This window comes from Pteropus vampyrus, unplaced genomic scaffold (assembly GCF_000151845.1).
Source record: "Pteropus vampyrus isolate Shadow unplaced genomic scaffold, Pvam_2.0 Scaffold52, whole genome shotgun sequence".
Classification (NCBI taxonomy): domain Eukaryota; kingdom Metazoa; phylum Chordata; class Mammalia; order Chiroptera; family Pteropodidae; genus Pteropus; species Pteropus vampyrus.
This window is the reverse complement of record NW_011888833.1, coordinates 1,872,413-1,891,178: the sequence shown is the minus strand read 5'-3', so window position 1 is coordinate 1,891,178 and position 18,766 is coordinate 1,872,413. Positions and strand designations below refer to the sequence as shown.

The following is an 18,766-nucleotide window of genomic DNA, read 5'->3' as shown; positions in this document are numbered from 1 at the left end:
GAATCTTGTTCAAGGATGTAGTGTATACTTCCTGCTGTGTGCATCCTTTCTCGAAACGCATGAATGTTTAGTGACTGTGGCACAAAATGGACATATTACGCCTTGAATGCCATGTCAGGTGTCGAGACTGCAGGGCCCCGAGGCAGTCCTGTGCTGTCTGGATTTGTGTACCCATCAGCCATCCTCGGGAATATCAAAATGGTAGTTAGTCTTCGGGTTGTTTTCTCCTGTGTAATTATAAATGCTATCAAAATAGCATTTCAATAGCGAGGCCTAAATCTGTTCTAAGAACGTATTTATATATATCGTGATTACTTGCAGTGATAATTATAGCACATAGTTATCTTAAGTCATTGGACGAAGATGCACCACGCTTTCGTTGCCACAGCCCCATTGAGTTCCAAGGGCTATTGCATGCTCTGTTAATTTCGGAAATTATTTTGGTTAGTAACAGTTTGTTGTTGCTTTTAATGTTGGAACTTCCCTTCTGAGAGCTTCCCTGTGCTCCTGTGCCGTCCAAACCAAACAAGACCCCTGATTATTTAAAGAAGCTACTTTGACTCCACAGTCCACTCATCCTTTTCAGCTACAAAAATAACACATTGTTTTATCTATGAGTATAAGAATCCTTTTTCAAAGGAAATAAAAAGAGCAGACAGTTTCCTTCCTGGCGAATTCACGGACCTCTTTAAATCTGTTAAACATAGCCACAGACACAACTTACTTGCCGGTTGCATTTCCTAAACTCAACCTGACAAGATAGGTCAGTGGGAAGGGTCTCTGTCGTATATGAGGAAATCAGTCCAAAGCCAGGAAACCTTTCACAGCCACCAGAGTGAGAAGAACAAGGCCTTAGAGTCTAGGGCGAGAATTTCATTTCAGAGGTAAAATGACTAAGCACGTATGTGTCCAACTGTCTGAACAGCATCCAAGGACAAAAGTTTTACTCAGTGAGCCCAAAGTGCTTTCATTAGACTGCATCTAACTCACAAGCCACATAATATCAACTTGCAAAAGATTTCCCTTCTCCAAATGACACCCTTGAGTGGAGCTGAAACCCGCCTCCTTGAAACGTCACAATCGTCTCCCTTTCTTGGTTCTGGTGCATCAAAGAATGAGTTAAATGTCTCCTCGGTCTGAAAGCTTCTTAAACATCCGAAGGAAACAATCATGTCAGCCCAAGTTGTCTCTTTTTTGGGCTAAACATTCTCATTTCCTTGGACCGTTTTGTCATGATCCTATCAGGGCTATGGCTCCATTTGATTATGCTTCTCTTGTAAGTGGGGACAATATTTCAGGTGTGTTTGGATGATTGCTGGTCAGGTAATCTGTTTTCTCAGCTAACCACAATTTTTAAGCAAAGAGGTTGGATACAGCTTCACTCTGAAAGCAGAAAAAAATATGAACGAGAGCAAGAGAGAAGGCAGAAAAATTATGAAAAGCAGGCACAAGAACTCAAAAAGCATGGCAGTCGGGGGCAATAAAGGCTAAAAAGGATGGATGTGTGTGCGTATGGGGGGAGGCCATGTTGCAAACTATACCATTTCTCTAAATGACACTGAAAATTAATGCTACACGAGGGCAACAAGGTCATGAATCAAAAGCACAAACTCCTCAGAACATTCTGTGGACTAGCCAATAGGAAATATTTAACATTATTTAGACTTTGTTATTGCCAAGGAAGATAGCGATGGAAAAGTCCAGAACTGCCTTGTAACTTGCTGTCTTCTTCTTGCCTCATTCACCCTGCCAATCCCACGTCCTGCAAGGCCTCCTTTCGAGGGCAGGTACCCTCCACATCCCTTGTCTCTAAGAACTTCGTCGGCCCTCGGTAACAGCACTGCGTGGTCTTCTAGAGCAACTAGTGTTTCTGCTTTGCCCTTGGGAGCTCACAGTGCTGCTTGACCTGGCACTAATTGTTTCACGTGCCCCTTAATGTCCCTTTAACTAAGTCTTCAGACCCACTGCGGTTAGGGATTGTGGCTTCCGCTTCCATATTCTGCACAGTCCTGGGCAGATAAAGAGGTGGTTACGTTCACAACGAATTGAACTTGACGTATCTCTGTTGCCTGGAAGGCTATATGTATTTCTTTTTCAGATGTTCAGTGGCGGTTTTCTAAATAGAGTAATCCAACAAACACTATCGAGTGCCTCTGGGATGGAAAAGTGAAGAACAGGCAGTGATAAGCTTTGCGTTAAAGGTGCATGTCGAGTGCCATGGGAGCACAGAGCGTGAAATGATGGTGAGCCAGGAGGTCCGGCGTGGAGAAAGTGAATTTTACAGGATGCGTAGGGTTGCCCGGGGGGAGGACAAGTTGGAGGGAGGCCTGGTCAGGCGAGAACGCGGCAGCCCAGGAGGAGCGTGTGGCGTGCAGCACAGCTGGGCGCTGGGCGTGTGGCAGGGTAGGGACGAGGGTGGAGAAGCAGTCCGTGGGGACCTGTGTGCCCAGGTGAGGGCGGAGGAGAGCGGGAACCACTGCGAGATTTGAGGCAGGCAAGTCACATGTCATAAAAGTCGTCATTTAAAAAGATAGCTCAGTTTGGGAGTGGATCAGAGGATGGGTACAAGAGGAGTAGGTGGGCTTTTTGGGGGGCTAAGAGGACGTGGAGTGGAATGTCTGCAGCCGATAGGGGTCATTCAGGGGAAAATGATCCCCCTTTCCTCGAGAGCAAATGATTCGGGCCGATTGAAACTGATAGAAGTTAGTGGCAGCAGCATACTGAACGTCCGACTTTTCAGAAAAGCGAGACATTGGTGGGCAAAGGAATCAGTGTAGGAAATGTAGAAGCTGGTACGGAGGAAACCGAAAAGAGGGTAACAGTCTGGAAGCTCAGTTTTACCCCAAGGCCTTGCAGACACGGTCCTAAGGCACGCCGCAAGGAAGGGCATGGAGGGGACGTGGAGACCCAGGGCTGCGGAGGCAAGACGCTGGACTCAGGCCCCGGCCTCTGCGCCTGTGCGTTGTGCGACCTTGGGCAGGCAAGTTAACCTTGTCGAGTCTCCGTCTTCCCATCCCCAGTCTGAAAATGCTACTCTTTACGTCTTTGGATTCTGATGACGTTAATGGGATAAGTACGTCAAGCGTCTAGCACAGTGCCTGCACATAAAGGTGCTGCATAAATATCAGTCTCCTGCTAAGTGCTGGGCACGGCTGTGGGGCACAGAGTCGCGTCAGACAGTTCCCGCCCCAAGGGTTTACAGGTCAGTAGGGGAGAGAGCATGTCGATGAGTAAGCAGTGATACGATGCAGGGCAAGGCGAGCCCCGAAAATGCGCCGGAACCGCGGCGTGGGAGAGCAGAGAGCGAAGGCGTGTCTGACTCAGCGGTCATGCTGGGGGACGTTACGGGCTGTGGGGCATCTAAACTGGCCTTCGAGGATGAGGAGGATTTGGATAAAATAGAGAGGGAGCCTGGACCACAGACGTCCCAGGCCGTGGCCGGCCCACGACCCCTAGCAGAGGCGGAGGGCACAGGCACATGGCAGGGACGTGGCGGGTTGGGGTGCGTCGTCGCGGCTCTGGGTTTCGTAAGAACTGCTCTGTGTATCTTGCAGGTTGTTGTGAGGACTGGGGGTTAGGGGTCCTCCTAGCTCTCTGTTGCTACCCCCTCTCAGGTGGAGGTCCCTCCCCGGCCTGAGGCCGCCACTCCCTGGGGGTCCCATCTGGAGTCCTCGTTAGGAGATAATCGAGTAGGACCATTACTAAAAGTATTTGGGAACGTTCCTCTTGACTTTTTCTGAATGTATGAATTTGCGGTCGAGGACTGTCAGACCTTTCAGGAGACTGACATCAACGTGTAAGAGAATGGGGACGGTGCTCTGTTTTGAAGGAGTCTGAATTCTCAGAGTGGCAGTCTGCACGCAGTGTAAGTTTCCGGGGCGGAAGAACCGACATCTGTCGCTCTCCCCCTAGTCCTCGCCCAGAATCTGTACGCAGCCTGCAGTCTCCTGGGAGCGCTGAGACGCAGGCTTCCGATCAAACGCCATCGTTTTACGTGACACCTCAGTGTGCTGTAGACAGTCACATCTAGGCGGGGCCACTCTGATATTTGATGATGCTGTGAGTGCTATGTTTGGGTGATTCTTGGAGAATTGAAATTGAGGTCCGAACTATTTCTGAATGGGGGCCACGTGGCCCCAGCCCAGGGTGGGGTTAGGCCTCTTTGGATTTCGCTGCTAAACAAACTCTGAGGCCTCTAAAGAGGAAGCACTTGGAGTATTTTTCTTAAATGTGGTCTGTTTGTTATGTGTTGCTTTTCTCTAATAGTATTTTGCCGCTTACTTCATGTTAAAAGCCAGCATATGCAAACGTTTGGGAGCTATGTCCAGCTCATGGGAATCAGAAACGAGAAGGAATGGACCATGTCCAGTGTGTGGATTGCCCCCCATCTACACGCGCTATCTTCCTTCTTGGATCTCTCTCAGGTGTGGCCACCGGCCATTCTCTGGTCAGTGTCGTCACGCTGGCAGCTGGCTTTCCTCTCTTCTAGGAACTACTCCCCCCTCTCCCCAGGGACTGTTGGGATGGCAGCTCTCGAGGGCGGCCAGCCTGTCCCCACCTGTGCCTCCCGCGTGGAACCAGACAGGCCCTTCCCAGCGGGACGGGGGAGGGGGCAGGAGGCCAGGGGAAGGCACAGACTGGAGGGGCAGCAGGGGACCCGGAGGTGCAAAGCTAAGCAAACGGGACGGGGGCCCAGCAGCTCTTGGCCGCTCTGGCCACTGTTACCTCGCACGGTGAGGCGCGCCCAGCTTTCCACGGAGCCCTTCTGGTTGGTGGCCTTGCAGCGATAGACGCCTTCGTCCTCTTCTGTGACTCTTTCAATAAACAGCGTGCTGCTGCCTGGTCCTAAAATAATCCCTGCGGAGTGAGAGGGTTAGATTAGTGAGCCTGGGGGGCAGACAGAAACTGCTCCTCCGTGACACAGCCCTCCTCCTGCCGTGACGCACCCAGACAAGGAAGTCCCCGCGCTGGCCGGCCGGGGGCAGGCCTGCTTCCTTGCCGTCTCTGGTCCAGGCTTTCTAACAGCACCTTCAGCACCCCGTGGGGCTCTGACCCCAGCTTTGGAGACGCAGCTGGCCAAGGCCATCCGCTGTGTGGAAGAAACACGACGGGGCCGCCATACCCGGCTCTAAGGGACAGCCATCCGATGCCCCTGTGACTCGGTGCCCGCTGTGTGCCAGGCACCACCTGACACTTCTTGTCTTGAGGCTAGGACCGTCTGGAGGGTGTTATGGTCTCCACGTTATGACCGTGGAGACGGATCGGCCAGTTAAGCAGCTTGACCAAGCGCATGCAGTGCCACCGACAGCCGGTCTGCAGCACGTGGGTCAAAGCGAGTCACGTTTCTTTGGTCTTGGTGGTGGGGAGCCGGGGCCGTGGTTTAATCTGGGCCTCACTGCGAAGCTTTGTTCACTTGAGGCAGGTCACTTAACCTTGCTAAGTTTCACTGACCTCAGTCTTAATGTGCAAGCAGTTCCCACTTGGTAAATGGGAAAATGAATGGCAAGTGTGTAGCACACAGTGAGTGTGTAGCGGACACAGCTCCGCAGCCACCGTGGAGCCTGGCGTCCCGGGAGGGGCCCCAGGAGTCTGCGGACCCGGCCTCCAGCCCCAGGAGCCTCAGCACCAAGCCTTCATCACATGGGGACTCTGCCTTAATGAGTCTGTGTTAGACGCCCCGGGGCGGGTGGGGGTGGGGGGGCATGGTGTCTGCTGAGGAAGGAAAAGTAACACACATCTGTACATTCTCTCCCTCTCTCTCCCTCTTTCTCTCTCTCTCTTACTCTCATTCACTCTCAGACACAGAGCTACACGAGTGAACAGAAAATATCGAGTGAATGGGAATGACTAAATGTAGCACGTGCCCAGTGAAAAGCAGAGTCTGGGGCAGGCAGGGAGACGGGTAAGAAGAGGAGCCCTCAGGGAGGGCGGCATGGAGGAGGTGGGCCTGGACTGGAGGCTGGAAGAATTAGTGGAGGTGAAGGGACGAAGGAAGGCTGGAGAAAAGGCGTGACGCTGGAGTGAATAGTCATCGATCGCTTGTTCTGGAGCGCTGGCCAAGTGGGCCTGGCCAGACAGACTGTAGGCTATGTTCTGTTAGTTTTAATAGTTTGTATTCACCCAGATTATAAAAGATATATTCAATATAGAAAATTTGAGAATTGTTGGAAAGCATAAAGGAAATGTACAATCTTACTTTCCTGATATTTTGCCTTTAGTCTTTTAAAAGTGGACGTTTTTACAGTTTGTTCATTTATATAATATTTTTGAGCTCTTACTATTACACTATTCTAGATGCTGGTGATACAATAATAAGCAAGGTAAACAAATCCTCGCCTACAAAGGGCTTAATTATAGCTTTGGAGAATTACAAATAAATAATGTAATTGCAAGTAGCAACAAAGTCCGAGACGAAAATAAACCAGGTAAAGGGGATGGTGAGTTAAGGATGGTGAGAAGGCGATTTTAGGTCGGCTGCTTCAGGAAAGTTCTCTGAGGAGGTAACGTCCAGGCAGAGACCTGAAACACGGAAGAGCAGAGCGAGCCGTCTGAAGCTCTGGAAAGGAGTCACACAGGAGTCCTGGGGCAAAGGCGGGCTCAAGGCACAGTGAGAAGGCCAGTGTGGCGGGAATAAGCCCCCGGGAGCGATGAGAGCTAGGCAGGGCCTGGGATTCTATTCTAAGCATGCAAGAAGGCCACTGGAGGTTCCAGGGCCGTATGGGGACGAGGTGGGCACAGGGAGAGCAGTTAGTTAGCTATTGAAGTCGTGGGGTGAAAGACGTGTGGCTTTCGAAGTGGAGCGACTGTGTCGGGAGTTGAATTGGTGGCTTCAGTGGTATTTCCAAAGGCAGAGCCCTCGGGCTCGCTCACGGATGGGCGTGTGCTCCGTGCGAAGGGGTGGTAAAGACTAAGGACCTGGACGGTGGGTGCCCTTCCTGCGGGGCAGCAGGGTTCAGGTGCTGACTGGGTGCTCAGGGAGGAGCTCGGGGTTAGGGACAGCTCTGTGGCACAACACACAGAAGGCCTGGAGAGCCACAGGGACAGAAACCAACCTCATGGATGGACATGAGTCCTGGGGGAGAAGAAAGGAGTCTGAGCACCGGGTCCGGGGGAAGAGGAAGAGGAGGCAGTGACAGAGACTGCGAAGAGGTAGTCCCCCAGGGGGCAGGAAGACAGGAGGGCGGGGCTCCCGGAACCTGAGGGGGCGTTCACAAAGGACAGAGGCCTCCCCCTCTGCCCAGTCTGCCCTGGGGTAGGGTGAAGGGCGGTCCCTGACCACTGCGCTTGACAGTGACCCCTCAGTGAAGTGGGGGACAGCCAGATTAGTGTCACTGAGAGCGGGGGGTGGGGAAGTGGCGATGGTGGGGGCGGAGCTGGAGGACACGAAGCCAAGCAATCAAATTGTTTTGTTGAATGTGAAATTTTATAGTGCGCTTATGTGGGGCGGTAGAAGGAGAGGGCGAGAGAGGGGTAGAGAGAGACGTTAATGATGCAGGGGACAGAAGGAATAATGCCAGAAATCCTGCAGAAGTGACAGGACGTGGACTTTGCTGACCAGAATTGGCCTTGGATAGGCGTAGAGACAGTTAATTCATTTTAACAGGAAGGACGGCAGAGTATAAAGGGACAGGTAAATTGGACAATTTGGTGATAGTTTCCCAGTAAATAAGAGGAACTCATCTGTTTACACTCAGGAAGAGGAGGGACTTTGGAGGTTTGAAGAGAGAAAAAGGTCGTACGATAGTGTGCTGGGAAATTCAGTAGTGAAATGTAAGATTCCTCCTAAGATTATACAACTTTAAATACCGATCGCAGCATAACTGTCCCCCATGCTCACATACTTTTAATATAATCATTCGTTATGCTCATGTATCCTATCGATTGGCGTTAGGTCATATTTATTTGCTTGCACTGTAAATAACCATGCAATTAACATCTTTAGGCATAAAGATTTTTCCGTTTGCTTCAGATGACACCCCCCTCAATGTGAATAAAGTCCCTCCCCCTCCCTTTCCAGGACCACTGTCCTGAAGTTGCTGTGTGTCATGCTCATGGATGTGCCTGTGCTTTTTCTCCATAGGCATGTATCTCTGTAGAATATATAATATTGTTTTGTGAATTTAAAAATTCTAAATAAATGGTATCATGCAGTATGTGTACTTTTTCGACTTTTTTTTTCTATTCAGCAATGTTTTAATATTTATTCTTGTCGATACATGTAGATGGAGTTCGTTTTTAACCGAGGTATGATATTCCATTGTAGAAAGAAACCACAGACTTAAAAAATCCACTACTCTACTAAAGGATAGTTAGGTAGTTGTCACTTTTTTTTTTTTTTTTGATGTTGCCATGTTTTTTGCTAGTACAGAGGCGGCCGTGATGCACATCTGACGCAGCCGTGTCTACACCGTTATGTGCATCTCCTTGTGCTGTTATACGGTAATCCCATTTCAGCTCTCCCTCATATAATAAAATCACCTTTCAAAGTACATCAGTTGACACTCTAACCAGCAATGAGTAAGAGCTGTCCCTCCTCCGTGTACTTACCGATGCCTGGTACTGTCAGATGTTTGAATTGATGGCAATATGCTGGGTGCAGAATAGCATGTCACTGTGGGTTTAATCTATATTTCTCTGATTACTGGTGTGGCGGAACATCTTTGTTCATTTTTGTTGGCCATTCAGGCTTCTTTTCCTATGAATCGTCTGTGTATGTCCTATGCCCATTTTTCTATTGGCTTACTTGTCTTTCTCTCAATGATTTTAGGGTTTGTTTTTTTTTTTTTTAAATGTGTTTTGGCTACAGATCCTTTGTTGGTGAAATGTGTTGCAAATCTTCCTGCATTCCACGAACAGTCTTTTAAACTTTGTTTATGGCGGATTTTTTAGTACAAAAGCTTTTAAAATTGTGTCAAATTTATCAATGTTTTCCATTATCTTTTGCGCTTTTTGTTACTTGTTTAAAAAGAATCTTTTCTTACTCTGATGTAAAGAAAGTATATGCCTTTATATGCTTTCTTCTATAAATTAAAAAAAAAAATCTGTTTAAAGGATTTATTTAGAGTTTTGTCTGTTCTTTTTTAGATCTTTAATCCACCTGGATTTTTTCGGAGAGAGGAGTACGTGTATGATGTGAGGTAAGAATGTGATTTTTATCATATAAATAGCCAATTATCTCAGCGGCTTTTACTCGATAATCTGCTCTTTTTCCATTGAATTGTGTCAGTTCTGTTGGATACTAAGTTTCCATATATTTGTCTGGTTCTGTTCTTAGGCGCGTTATTCGTTCGCAGTGACCCGTTTATCTGTTTATCTGTCGCACACAAGTTATGATTACTTGGTAACGTTTTGATATTTGGTGTGGCGTGATCCCTTCTTCACAACTGTCTCGGCCCTTTACCCTTCAATACGAATTTCAGGGTTAGCTTGTCAAATTCTGTGGAAAGTGCTGTTGGGATGTTGATGAGAATTCCACTGAAATTATATAACAGTTGGGGGGAAAGTCGTTTTTATTTTTGGGTTGAAACAAATGAAATTGCCAATATTTCGACCTATAAAAATGGGTCAAAAAAGGTTTAACTTAATAATTAATATTTTCATCCAAGAATATCAAATATCCTTGAGTTATTTAGCTCTTCTTTTATGTTATTTGGTGGTTTTATGATTCGTCTCCTTAATTACCTTGTTTTTTTTGTGTGTGTGTGTTTAATCCTAGATATGTTGTAATGTTTGTGGTTATGCCAAAGGGTATTGGTTTCTTGGACCAGTCACTGTGTGAACTTTGTTGCTGGTCTTCAGGCGTGGGTCATTATGTCTAACTTAGGAACGTGCTGCTCTACGTTGCGTTGCTGAGGGCATTTTCTCGTAGGCCGCTTGCTTCTGGAGGGACTGCCTAGGTGACGCCAGCCACTAGGACGTGACAATCCCGGGGGTACTTGTGGTTTATTCCTTCATTGCAGGGACCCTGTCAGGTTGGGTCACAGGCCCCAGGGCAGAATTTACAAATGTTGTTGTCTTCAGGGGCCAGGCGCATAACACGACGAGTGGGGGACGAGATCGTGGGGCCGGGGGTGGGGTGGGGTGGGGGGCATCTGTGGAGCGGAGAAGGCCCGAGTCCCGTCCATGGGTGGTGCATTCGCTCTAGTCAGCTGAAGTTTGGGAATTCGAGTCTAGTATTGTCTTCTGAGTTTTAAAGGGAAGACAGAACTCTGAATTTTTAGATGTTGGGAACCAAATCGACGTATGTGAATTTGTTGCGAGGGCCAGTGACAACGCCTGTGCCAGGTAGGCGAGACGCGACTCTGGTGTCGAGGGTGCAGGTGCGGAGACGCTCCTGTGTTCTTTATTGAGCAGAGACCTCCCTGATCTGGCCGCCAGCTTCCCAGCCGCTGGCCCTGCTCTGTCCCGTGGATCCATGGTGCGAGCCGCACTCATCTGGCAGCTCGCGATAGGCCTCGGTGTCTTCGCACACGTTACTTTCTTGACCCGGCCGCTTGATTGGCATTGCTCGTTATTTAGCCCGAGGATTAGCTGCTCCGGAAGCCGTCTTCCAATGCTCTTGAGCCCCTCCTTTGGTGCTGCCGTGTCCCCTCGTGCGTGCCCCTGCTCTGGCACTCACTCTTTGGTAGTAAACCTGCGACTGTCCTGCTCGGCCACTCCACTCTGGGCTCTGGGGAGCGGTCACTCTGCCTCATTCGTTACTGAGTCCTTAGTATCTAGTGCTGTGCCAGCCGACAGCCGATGCTCGGTGACTGAGCAAATGTCCGAGTAAACCAAGACAATGGCAATGGGAATTGAGGGGGCAAGGAGAGGAGTGAGCTCTGCAGTGTTAGCGAAGGTCGTGGGGCTCCGGCGTGGTCAGTGCTGACCCCCCACACGGCAGTGTTGACTTGCAGCCCGCAGAAGGGCCAGTTCGCCTCAGTCTGTAGAGCTGCATGTCGGTTACCTGCATCGTCCTTCCATCGAGGCGCTCCAGCTCCTAGAGCTTAGAGTTGCAAAGTCAGGTAGTTTCATGGTTCTGCTAAAACATCAGCCCTAAAGGGTCAAGGAACGCTTCACCCTGAGCACGTTCCGTGTACTCCCAGGAATCTGATGATGAGACTCACCTACCGTGCTGGTTGCTGATGGGGCTCGCGGCTCAGAGTTTGTGATGTTGGTCTACGCATTTATCCATGGGATGCAATCTAAATTTTAAACGTATGTCCAACCTCTTCAGTTTTTAGCATTTTTAAGGGACTTTACAAAAAGTTGTATTTCTTCCCATTTTTCTGGAAGACGAAGGGCAGTCTTGCCGCTTACCGGTGAGCGCCACATCGCCCAGGGCAGCGCATGGGCTAGAGTCTGGTCCATGCACCACCGAGTAGGGAGCTCTGCAGAGCTTCGGGCCGCCTGCGTGACGTCATACGGGCACACTGTGCATTTGCCTCCTGTTCCCGACACGAAACTCTGACCCGTCGCTTTCCTAAACTGGCCACTAGTCTGACCAGTGACTCCTGTTCCGTTGCTCTGCTTCTGATTTAGACAACATTACGTCCATCCAATGTGGCCAAATTAATTGTCATCATTAAAAGTCTCTTCTTCACCCATCAAAGTCCAATTCAAATGACATCCGTTCATGAAGCCGATCCCAGACACCCCCGTCCGAGGTGCTAATTCGTATCCAGTGGACGTCACCAGTTGACTCTGTACCTACTGTGTGGACGTTTTCAAAGGTAAGGCCCGTTTCACTTTCTCTAGAATATAACAAGATGACTCATGGTACGTAATTAATGTGTTCGTTGTTTTGATGAAGTAAAAAGTAAATTTTGTTTGTCATGGTTCTGACAGTCTTGGCTCTCTAACTAAATGATAATTTTTTTGAAGTTGGCACCTGGTGTATTTTCAATAAATGGTAGCTATGATGCTGCTGCTGTATACAGTCCTAGGTACTGTAGCTATAGATTCAAGATGGCTAGAGGTCACCTTGGAAAATTAGAGACAGGATGTCTGATTGACTTCCCACAAAGAGCACAAAGGAGGTTTCATATATCCCGTTAACTTTGGAGGTTTGGAAAACTATGTCTGGGGAACAGAAATCCAAGTTTAATGAACTACATAGGCCGACGACATTGGGAAATGAGGGATGATGAATTCATTAAGTGGAACTAAAAAGGTGGTTGATTCCAGTGTTTTCAGTGGCCACTGTGAGGCTTCTTCCTTCTCTGTGGAGGATTTTACCCTAAATCAAGTGTCATGGCAAAGCCTTGGCAGATGTAAGGAAAAAAAGATGGCGAGGTCTGGGGTAATCTGAGATATAGTGAACAGCAGCCTTTGTGATGACAAACAACGTGTTAGGTTGGAAGAGAATTGTAAGATGTTTACGACACATGGTCTAAAGGAAATCTCATGGGCAGTGTGATCCCCAATGCGACTGGTTTTTCTTTAGCCATGGAAAAGACAGAGAAAGAAGAGGAACTCTTAGAAAGGGATAAGATTGAGGACAATGGTGAAAATCGGTGTAATGTTCCTCTCCATGTAACAGGGGGAAAGCCATAACCAAAGGCCCTTTCGTTTGGGGTGATGTCGAGTGCTTCGCTGTTTAACTTACAAAACTCGGTTATGATAACAGCAGTTTCCAAACGCTTTCGGGACATTGGAAACTGGTTGGCCTGGAGGGCTTATGGTTGAAGCGAGCACCTGGAAACCATGCCCAAAACACATGTCTTTTGTAAACGTTTAGAAATGAAGAGTGTTTTCGTGCCTTTTCACTGTGAACTTTGCCTTTGTTCTAATTAAGTATTTCAGGACGATTCAGGCCCTTGCAATGGTCTCGAAAGATGCGTCAAGTGGTGCTAACTCTATGGTTATTAGCTGTAAAACCATAGCTATTGACTGTGTATGTCTATAAATTGTGAATACACACACATGTGAATGTACACATGTGTATGCACACACGCACTTATCCCTACCCCAGTCGGGTTTTGTGGTATGTTCAGATTGCCACCCCCCACCCCCCATGAGGCTGGATGCATTTATACTGCAGGATACAGCCATTCACCTGCAGTGGCCTTTCTGTGTGTATGTAGTTAGTGCTGTTTCTGTGACCTTTTTAAGATAGGGAAAAGGTTAATCTCTTACACAATGCAATACTATTAGTACAAGAATAGCTAAATAATGGGAATATATACCATATTATAGTGTATGGCTGCTAAAAAGAATGAAACAGAATAATATGTACTGATGTAGAAATATCTCCAAGATATATTGTGACAAATGCCAGTCATAAAACAAACTGCATAGTGCCATCTCAGCGCTCCTGGCGTTCCCGTGTAACCCACGACAGGTCCCTCCCTGTGATCTGTTGTCTGTTCATCCAGCAGTCGCTACTGTCCGATCGCACGCTATCCGCTTGTAGTTTTATCCATTAAACTTACTACCTATAATTTTCCACGAGAACGGAAATTCAAAGTCTGTGTCTTCTTCCTGCACCTACTGTGTTCCTGGCGTGGAGCTGGCTCTTGCTGAATGCAAAGCTGTTGAATGAATATATGACTGAATCCCATCTATCATTTGTCCCACACGTGTGTGTGTGTGTGTGTGTGTGTGTGTGTACCCTACACTTGTATATATGCACATATATAGGTAAAAAGTGGAAAATTGTTGACAAAATACACATCAGCAGTTACCATGTGTTAATTCTCCATAAGGGAGATTTTTATCACTTATTCTGTTTCTGTGCTGTGTAATCTTTTACAATGACAATGTATTCACGTAGTTCATATTAATAAATAACGGTATTTACAAAAATGAAATTGTAGGCTTCTTTACCATCAGCAAAGAGCCATTGAATTTGAATTTAAAAGCTATATTAGATCCAAATGCTTAAACATTTGCTATTGACTACATATAGGATGTTGAAATATTGCTAAAGCAAGGAAAGGTCTATACCTTACAAGATTATACAACTTTGGATTAAAGTAAAAAAAAGACTATCAAAACCCATTCCATCAGAATATTGGCCCCTTATAAAGTGTGTGTGAGTGTGTGTGTGTGTGCGTGTGTGTGTGTGTGTGTGCGTGTGCGTGTGCGTGTGTGTGTGTGTGTGTGTGTTGGAGTGGCATGACATATAGTATGTTTTCTGTGTTTTATTTTTCAGTGACATTCAGTTTAATTATGATGGAGTTGAACGCGATGGCTACGTAAGCTAATCTACGGTCATACTGTTTAAGGCTCCTGGGTAGCAGGAGATTATGCAGACATCAAGCTTATCGCTCGGATGTGGCATGGAGGGGAAATACACTTTCTTAATTTGACTTTCTCAGCAGCAATTTGAGTCAGGCAAGCAATGGGCAGAGGTCGCTGAGTAGGTTATCTAAGGTCATATGCGTGCATACTCTCCTTAATCGAATCGGGCATAGTGGTGACCCCAGCTGCACTGCTAGGTGTCACTTCAGGTACTGGTTAAACTGTTTCAAGTTTGTGCTTGGAGAGAGGCGGGGTTCCTTGCAAATTCTAGACGTGTAAAATAAAAAACCTCATCTAATCATTTTGCTAAGTGACCGAGAAGACTTGTCTAATATGACACGTGCGTTTTCCCTCTTCAGTCACCCAGCCATCAGAGTAAACTGGGGACTGAGACCCCCTCCCACTAAGAGCCCAAGCAGGGGCTCTGATTTTGGGCTGAGTGACTTTGGACGGTGCAGTCCCTGAGACCTCTGGACGGCTGCTGGGACCCTACCCTCCATCGTCCCCCATCACGGCCCATATTTCTTTACGTCTCTCCTCTTAGCTTTTCTTCGTTCCCCATTTCCTTTCCCCTGCTTCCGGTCCCTCAAGTATCGACTGCTCTTCAGACAAAACAAGCTGCTGACCTTGGCCATGTCAAACTATAGTGTCATGTGTTGCAAGAGGTTGCGGAAGGAATCAGAAGAGGTCACTTGACAGTCAGAAGGGAGAAGCCTGAGTGGGCACGAGGTCTCTGTGAGATGCTGGACAAGTTCCGAGGCTCCGTCGTGGAGGTGGCCCGCGCTGCGAGTGCACGCAGCGGCACTGGGCTGTGCGCCTTCGTGGTTGCGATGGTAACATCTGTGTCGTGTGTATTTTGCCACAATAACAAAAAAGGGAGAGGCTCTTTCTGAAGTGATGTCTACATTTACAATTTCTCGCCTATTTCTTACATTGTAAATTTTTCATGGAAAATTCAAGGACTTTATAAAAGCGTACAACCCACACTTAATCAGCTCGTAGGGGCCCCTGCCGTAGATGTGAATGGGTTTGTGTCGCCTGATGTGTGCCCCGTCTTTGGGTCTGGCTGTGGCTAACAGCTTCCCAGGCTTTTCTGGTCAGAATGGGGATGAGGTTGCTGTGCCGGAAAAGACAATGGAGACATTTTCTTTGGGCAAAGCATTAGGCATGGACACGGTGCCGCGTATGCCTGCGCAGGACCTAAATTAGCTGGACCTCGACGGTAGAGAGATTTATTTGGGGCCAAGACTGATTCTCCATAAACAACTTTTACTGATTTCCAGTACTAAATGGGACTTTACTCCTGGGTCACTTTGCTTTCCTGGACGTGAACCATGGGACTCTCCAGCTGTACCCGTCAGTCTCCTTGAACTAGCCAGATGTTAGCCGGTCACTGCAGAGCTGCACAGGGCATGCGGTAACGTTTTCTGTTTTCACTGTGCTAGGGCCATGCTTGAAGCCACAACTCTTTCATCAGGGGTGGGGAGGGTGGGCTTGCAGCTCCGAGCCCTGGCTGTGCCTGCAGGTCATACATCTTCTCCGCCCGTTACCCCACTTGCCCCGCCTTAACTCCACCCCTTTTTCTCACCTTCTGAAGGGAAGTTGACCCTTAGGAGGGGACTGAGTCTTGGAGCTGCGGCACTGCCCGTGGATGTCCCTCAAGGTACAGCTAAACCTTGAGAGCGTGTCTGAAGATTCCAGCAGGAGCGGGGAGCTACTGGTGTATCCGCTGGAGAAGCCAGGCCTCCCTTGGTCTGGGCACATAGCCAGGCTGACTGGCTGAGTGAGGGCGACAACCAGCGGCCGGCCCACCTTCCCACGCACTGCCGCACGCGTGCTGGGCATGTGGGGTCCGTTTCTTTTCCGCAGTATTTCTTAAGGCACCGTAAGGTGGGTTTCGTGAGAAATGAAAGGCAGTTACTACTCGAGTTTTGCAGAAGATGCTTGACGTTTCGGAATTGTATTCTCAGTAAGAATCAAGCAAAGCCACTAATTCTAACAGCCTGAGGGTGACAGAGTATTATCCCTGGGCACGAACATTCTCGTTCATCTCTCCCTGTCCTTTTCCTTACGATCTTTCCTAGATCTATGGAAACCACTTTCCACGTCACATACAATTCTGTCCCTGCACTTACGAGCATAGCAGGTCACCTCGACCTGAATATGCACTCCGGGTGCAGATATTTGGCGTCAGTGATACAGTGATGACAGGAAAGATGTCCCTCTAGGTCACTAGGCAGTCCTTGTGACTGAGATGCCATTTAAGAAGGAAATCGGTGCGTCAGAGTGAGTCTCTCCTGTTCCGACCTCAGTCTATTTAAGACAGAATTTATTCTTTCTAAATGCCTTGTTGTTTCAATCCTACTGCTTTAATCTTAAAATATTCTAGAAATGTTTCGCTGCCATAGAAATGTAGGTAATGGTTTGACGATGGGATTGTGGGTTCAGGCAGGCTTTACTGAAAACATCTCAGGTCAGTATTGCCTTCTGTTCTCCAAAATAGTCTAACGACCTTTTCAGAAACCCCAGTGGTCTCTGCACGGTTATTTGTGTGAAGATTCATGCCTTGCCCTGGTGTAAACGAGGCTACACAGGCCTTCACCATACCCGCTTCGCAAGTGTCTCCTGACTCCTTAACAGCGCCACCGTCGAGGAAGCTGCGGGCAGCATCGCTTGCTCATCCAGTATGTCCTTTAAACACAGTTAGGACCTCGCAGGAGAGTCTGGGAAGTGCGAGGTAGAAAGGTGACTTTCAATCGTGTGGAGGAGCTGCCGGTCCCTTGGGCTGCGGGCCGGAGAAGTAATGAAGACTCTTGGGAGGCCCATGCTCTCCAAGGTGACCTCAGACCATGGCCCCAAGTCTGCCTGCAGAGCTTTTACATTTCAGCCCAGCAGAAATGAATGCTTCTTACAAGGGCTGCACTGTCTGTGTGCCCCCCAGGAATCAGACGGTGGTCAGCAGGACTGTCCAGCGGAACGTGTCGCCAACGAAGGCTCTCGGGTGGTGTTTTCAGCGTCGGCCCTTCACGTTAGTTTTCCTTGACGCCCAGGCCTTTATGTTACACTCACTGGAGCTGGTCCAGTCTCTTTGCACCCGTCTCTTTCGAGTAAACGTGTCTCAAGCTTCCGCCCTCTTTGAGCTCTTCGCACCCGATCCGTCCCGCCTAACGTTCCCAGTTGCTTCTCTATTCGGTTCTGATTCTTTATGCGGTTCTGATTTGGAGGTTTCCTGCCTTTATTTCTTCGCACATATTTTCTATTTCCTCTTTAACTCTCTTCCATTGTCTGTATTCAGCTAACGACGACCGAGAACCTACCGTGTGTGCAGCATTAAGGTGGGAGGATTGAATGAAGCACAAAGGATGTGTTTTTTTAATTATCTAATGATTTAAAGATATTTTAATCCTGTGATTGAGCCATGATAATGTCTACTTGTCCCACTTATTAATTTACCTTACTCCATTTTTGGCTTCATTAAGTCTCGTGCCCAGTTGAGCTGATGACAGTGAATAAGTTGGGACACGCATGATTTCTGCTTGAAGCAGCTGTACTCATTTAAACACGTATGCGAACTACTTGCTTCAGATGTTGAGTTACTTGGATTTGTTTTCTTTTTCACTGCTGTATTCACCACATCAGACCTAAATCATTCATAAAGCGATGCCTTATAAACGTTTGTTGAATATATGGATATGGAAGGAATTCTGGACCTTTTAAAACTGAAAAGTAACTGGATTTGGGTTTGAAGTAATTTTTAACTTTATATATAGCATCTCCACTTCTTAAAAAATACTTTAAATATTTTTATTATGCTTTACATTTTTAAAAATAAATAATTAAATTATAGTCTTTAGGAAGCTTAGCTTTAAGGGTTGGGAATGAAGAGATAGTTGTTGTTTTAAATACATGCTTGTTGATGCCCACAAGGTCATTTAAAGTGAGTGCCTGTCTGTCCTCTTGTGAGTGATGCCTCGCATGCAGCATGCGGAGCCCAGGCCCCACCCAGTCACTCCTGGTGGGGACCTCGGTCAGCGGCCCACTGACTCTGTGACTTGGAGCAAGTTATAGTCCTGTCTGTCTCTGCTTCCTCGTCCTGAGTCTGTAAACCAGGGATACCGATTTAGCAGACCTCACGGAATTGTTTTGAGGGGTAAACAAATTAATATTAACAAAGTGCTCGAAACGGGCCCGGGTGCCTAACAGGTGCCGATTAAGTTAAACGCCCGGCGCCTGCCTCCGATGACGGCTGTGAAAGCTAACTGAGATATTTGTACATCTCCTAACAGTGCTTGGGACCTGGTGAAGCCTCGATCAGTCTTTATGTTTTTTCATAACGGAGACATTAAGATATCATGCCTATCTTCAAAGGTTTTTAAAATAAGCACACGTAGAACGAGAACAAGTGAGTAATGTGGTCTGTGACAGGCATCACGACACCCAGACAGCAGAGAATGGGGTGTCAAAGAAGGGTCCCTCGGGGTGGGGGGCCGGCCGCTGGCCCAGAGGCTGCGGGAGGGGAGGGGAGAGGGAGCAGGCTGTCCAG

General features: G+C 47.9%; 1 protein-coding gene across 1 annotated transcript in view; it reads right to left on the bottom strand.

Annotated features, from left to right (window-relative positions):
• FLT1 (fms related tyrosine kinase 1) overlaps positions 1 to 18,766 on the bottom strand; it is a 105,130-nt gene that overhangs the window by 38,502 nt on the left and 47,862 nt on the right. Inside the window, exon 9 of the mRNA XM_023530708.1 lies at positions 4,726 to 4,857. Within this exon, the coding sequence (XP_023386476.1) occupies positions 4,726 to 4,857 (132 nt within the window). The remainder of the gene's footprint in view (positions 1 to 4,725; positions 4,858 to 18,766) is intronic.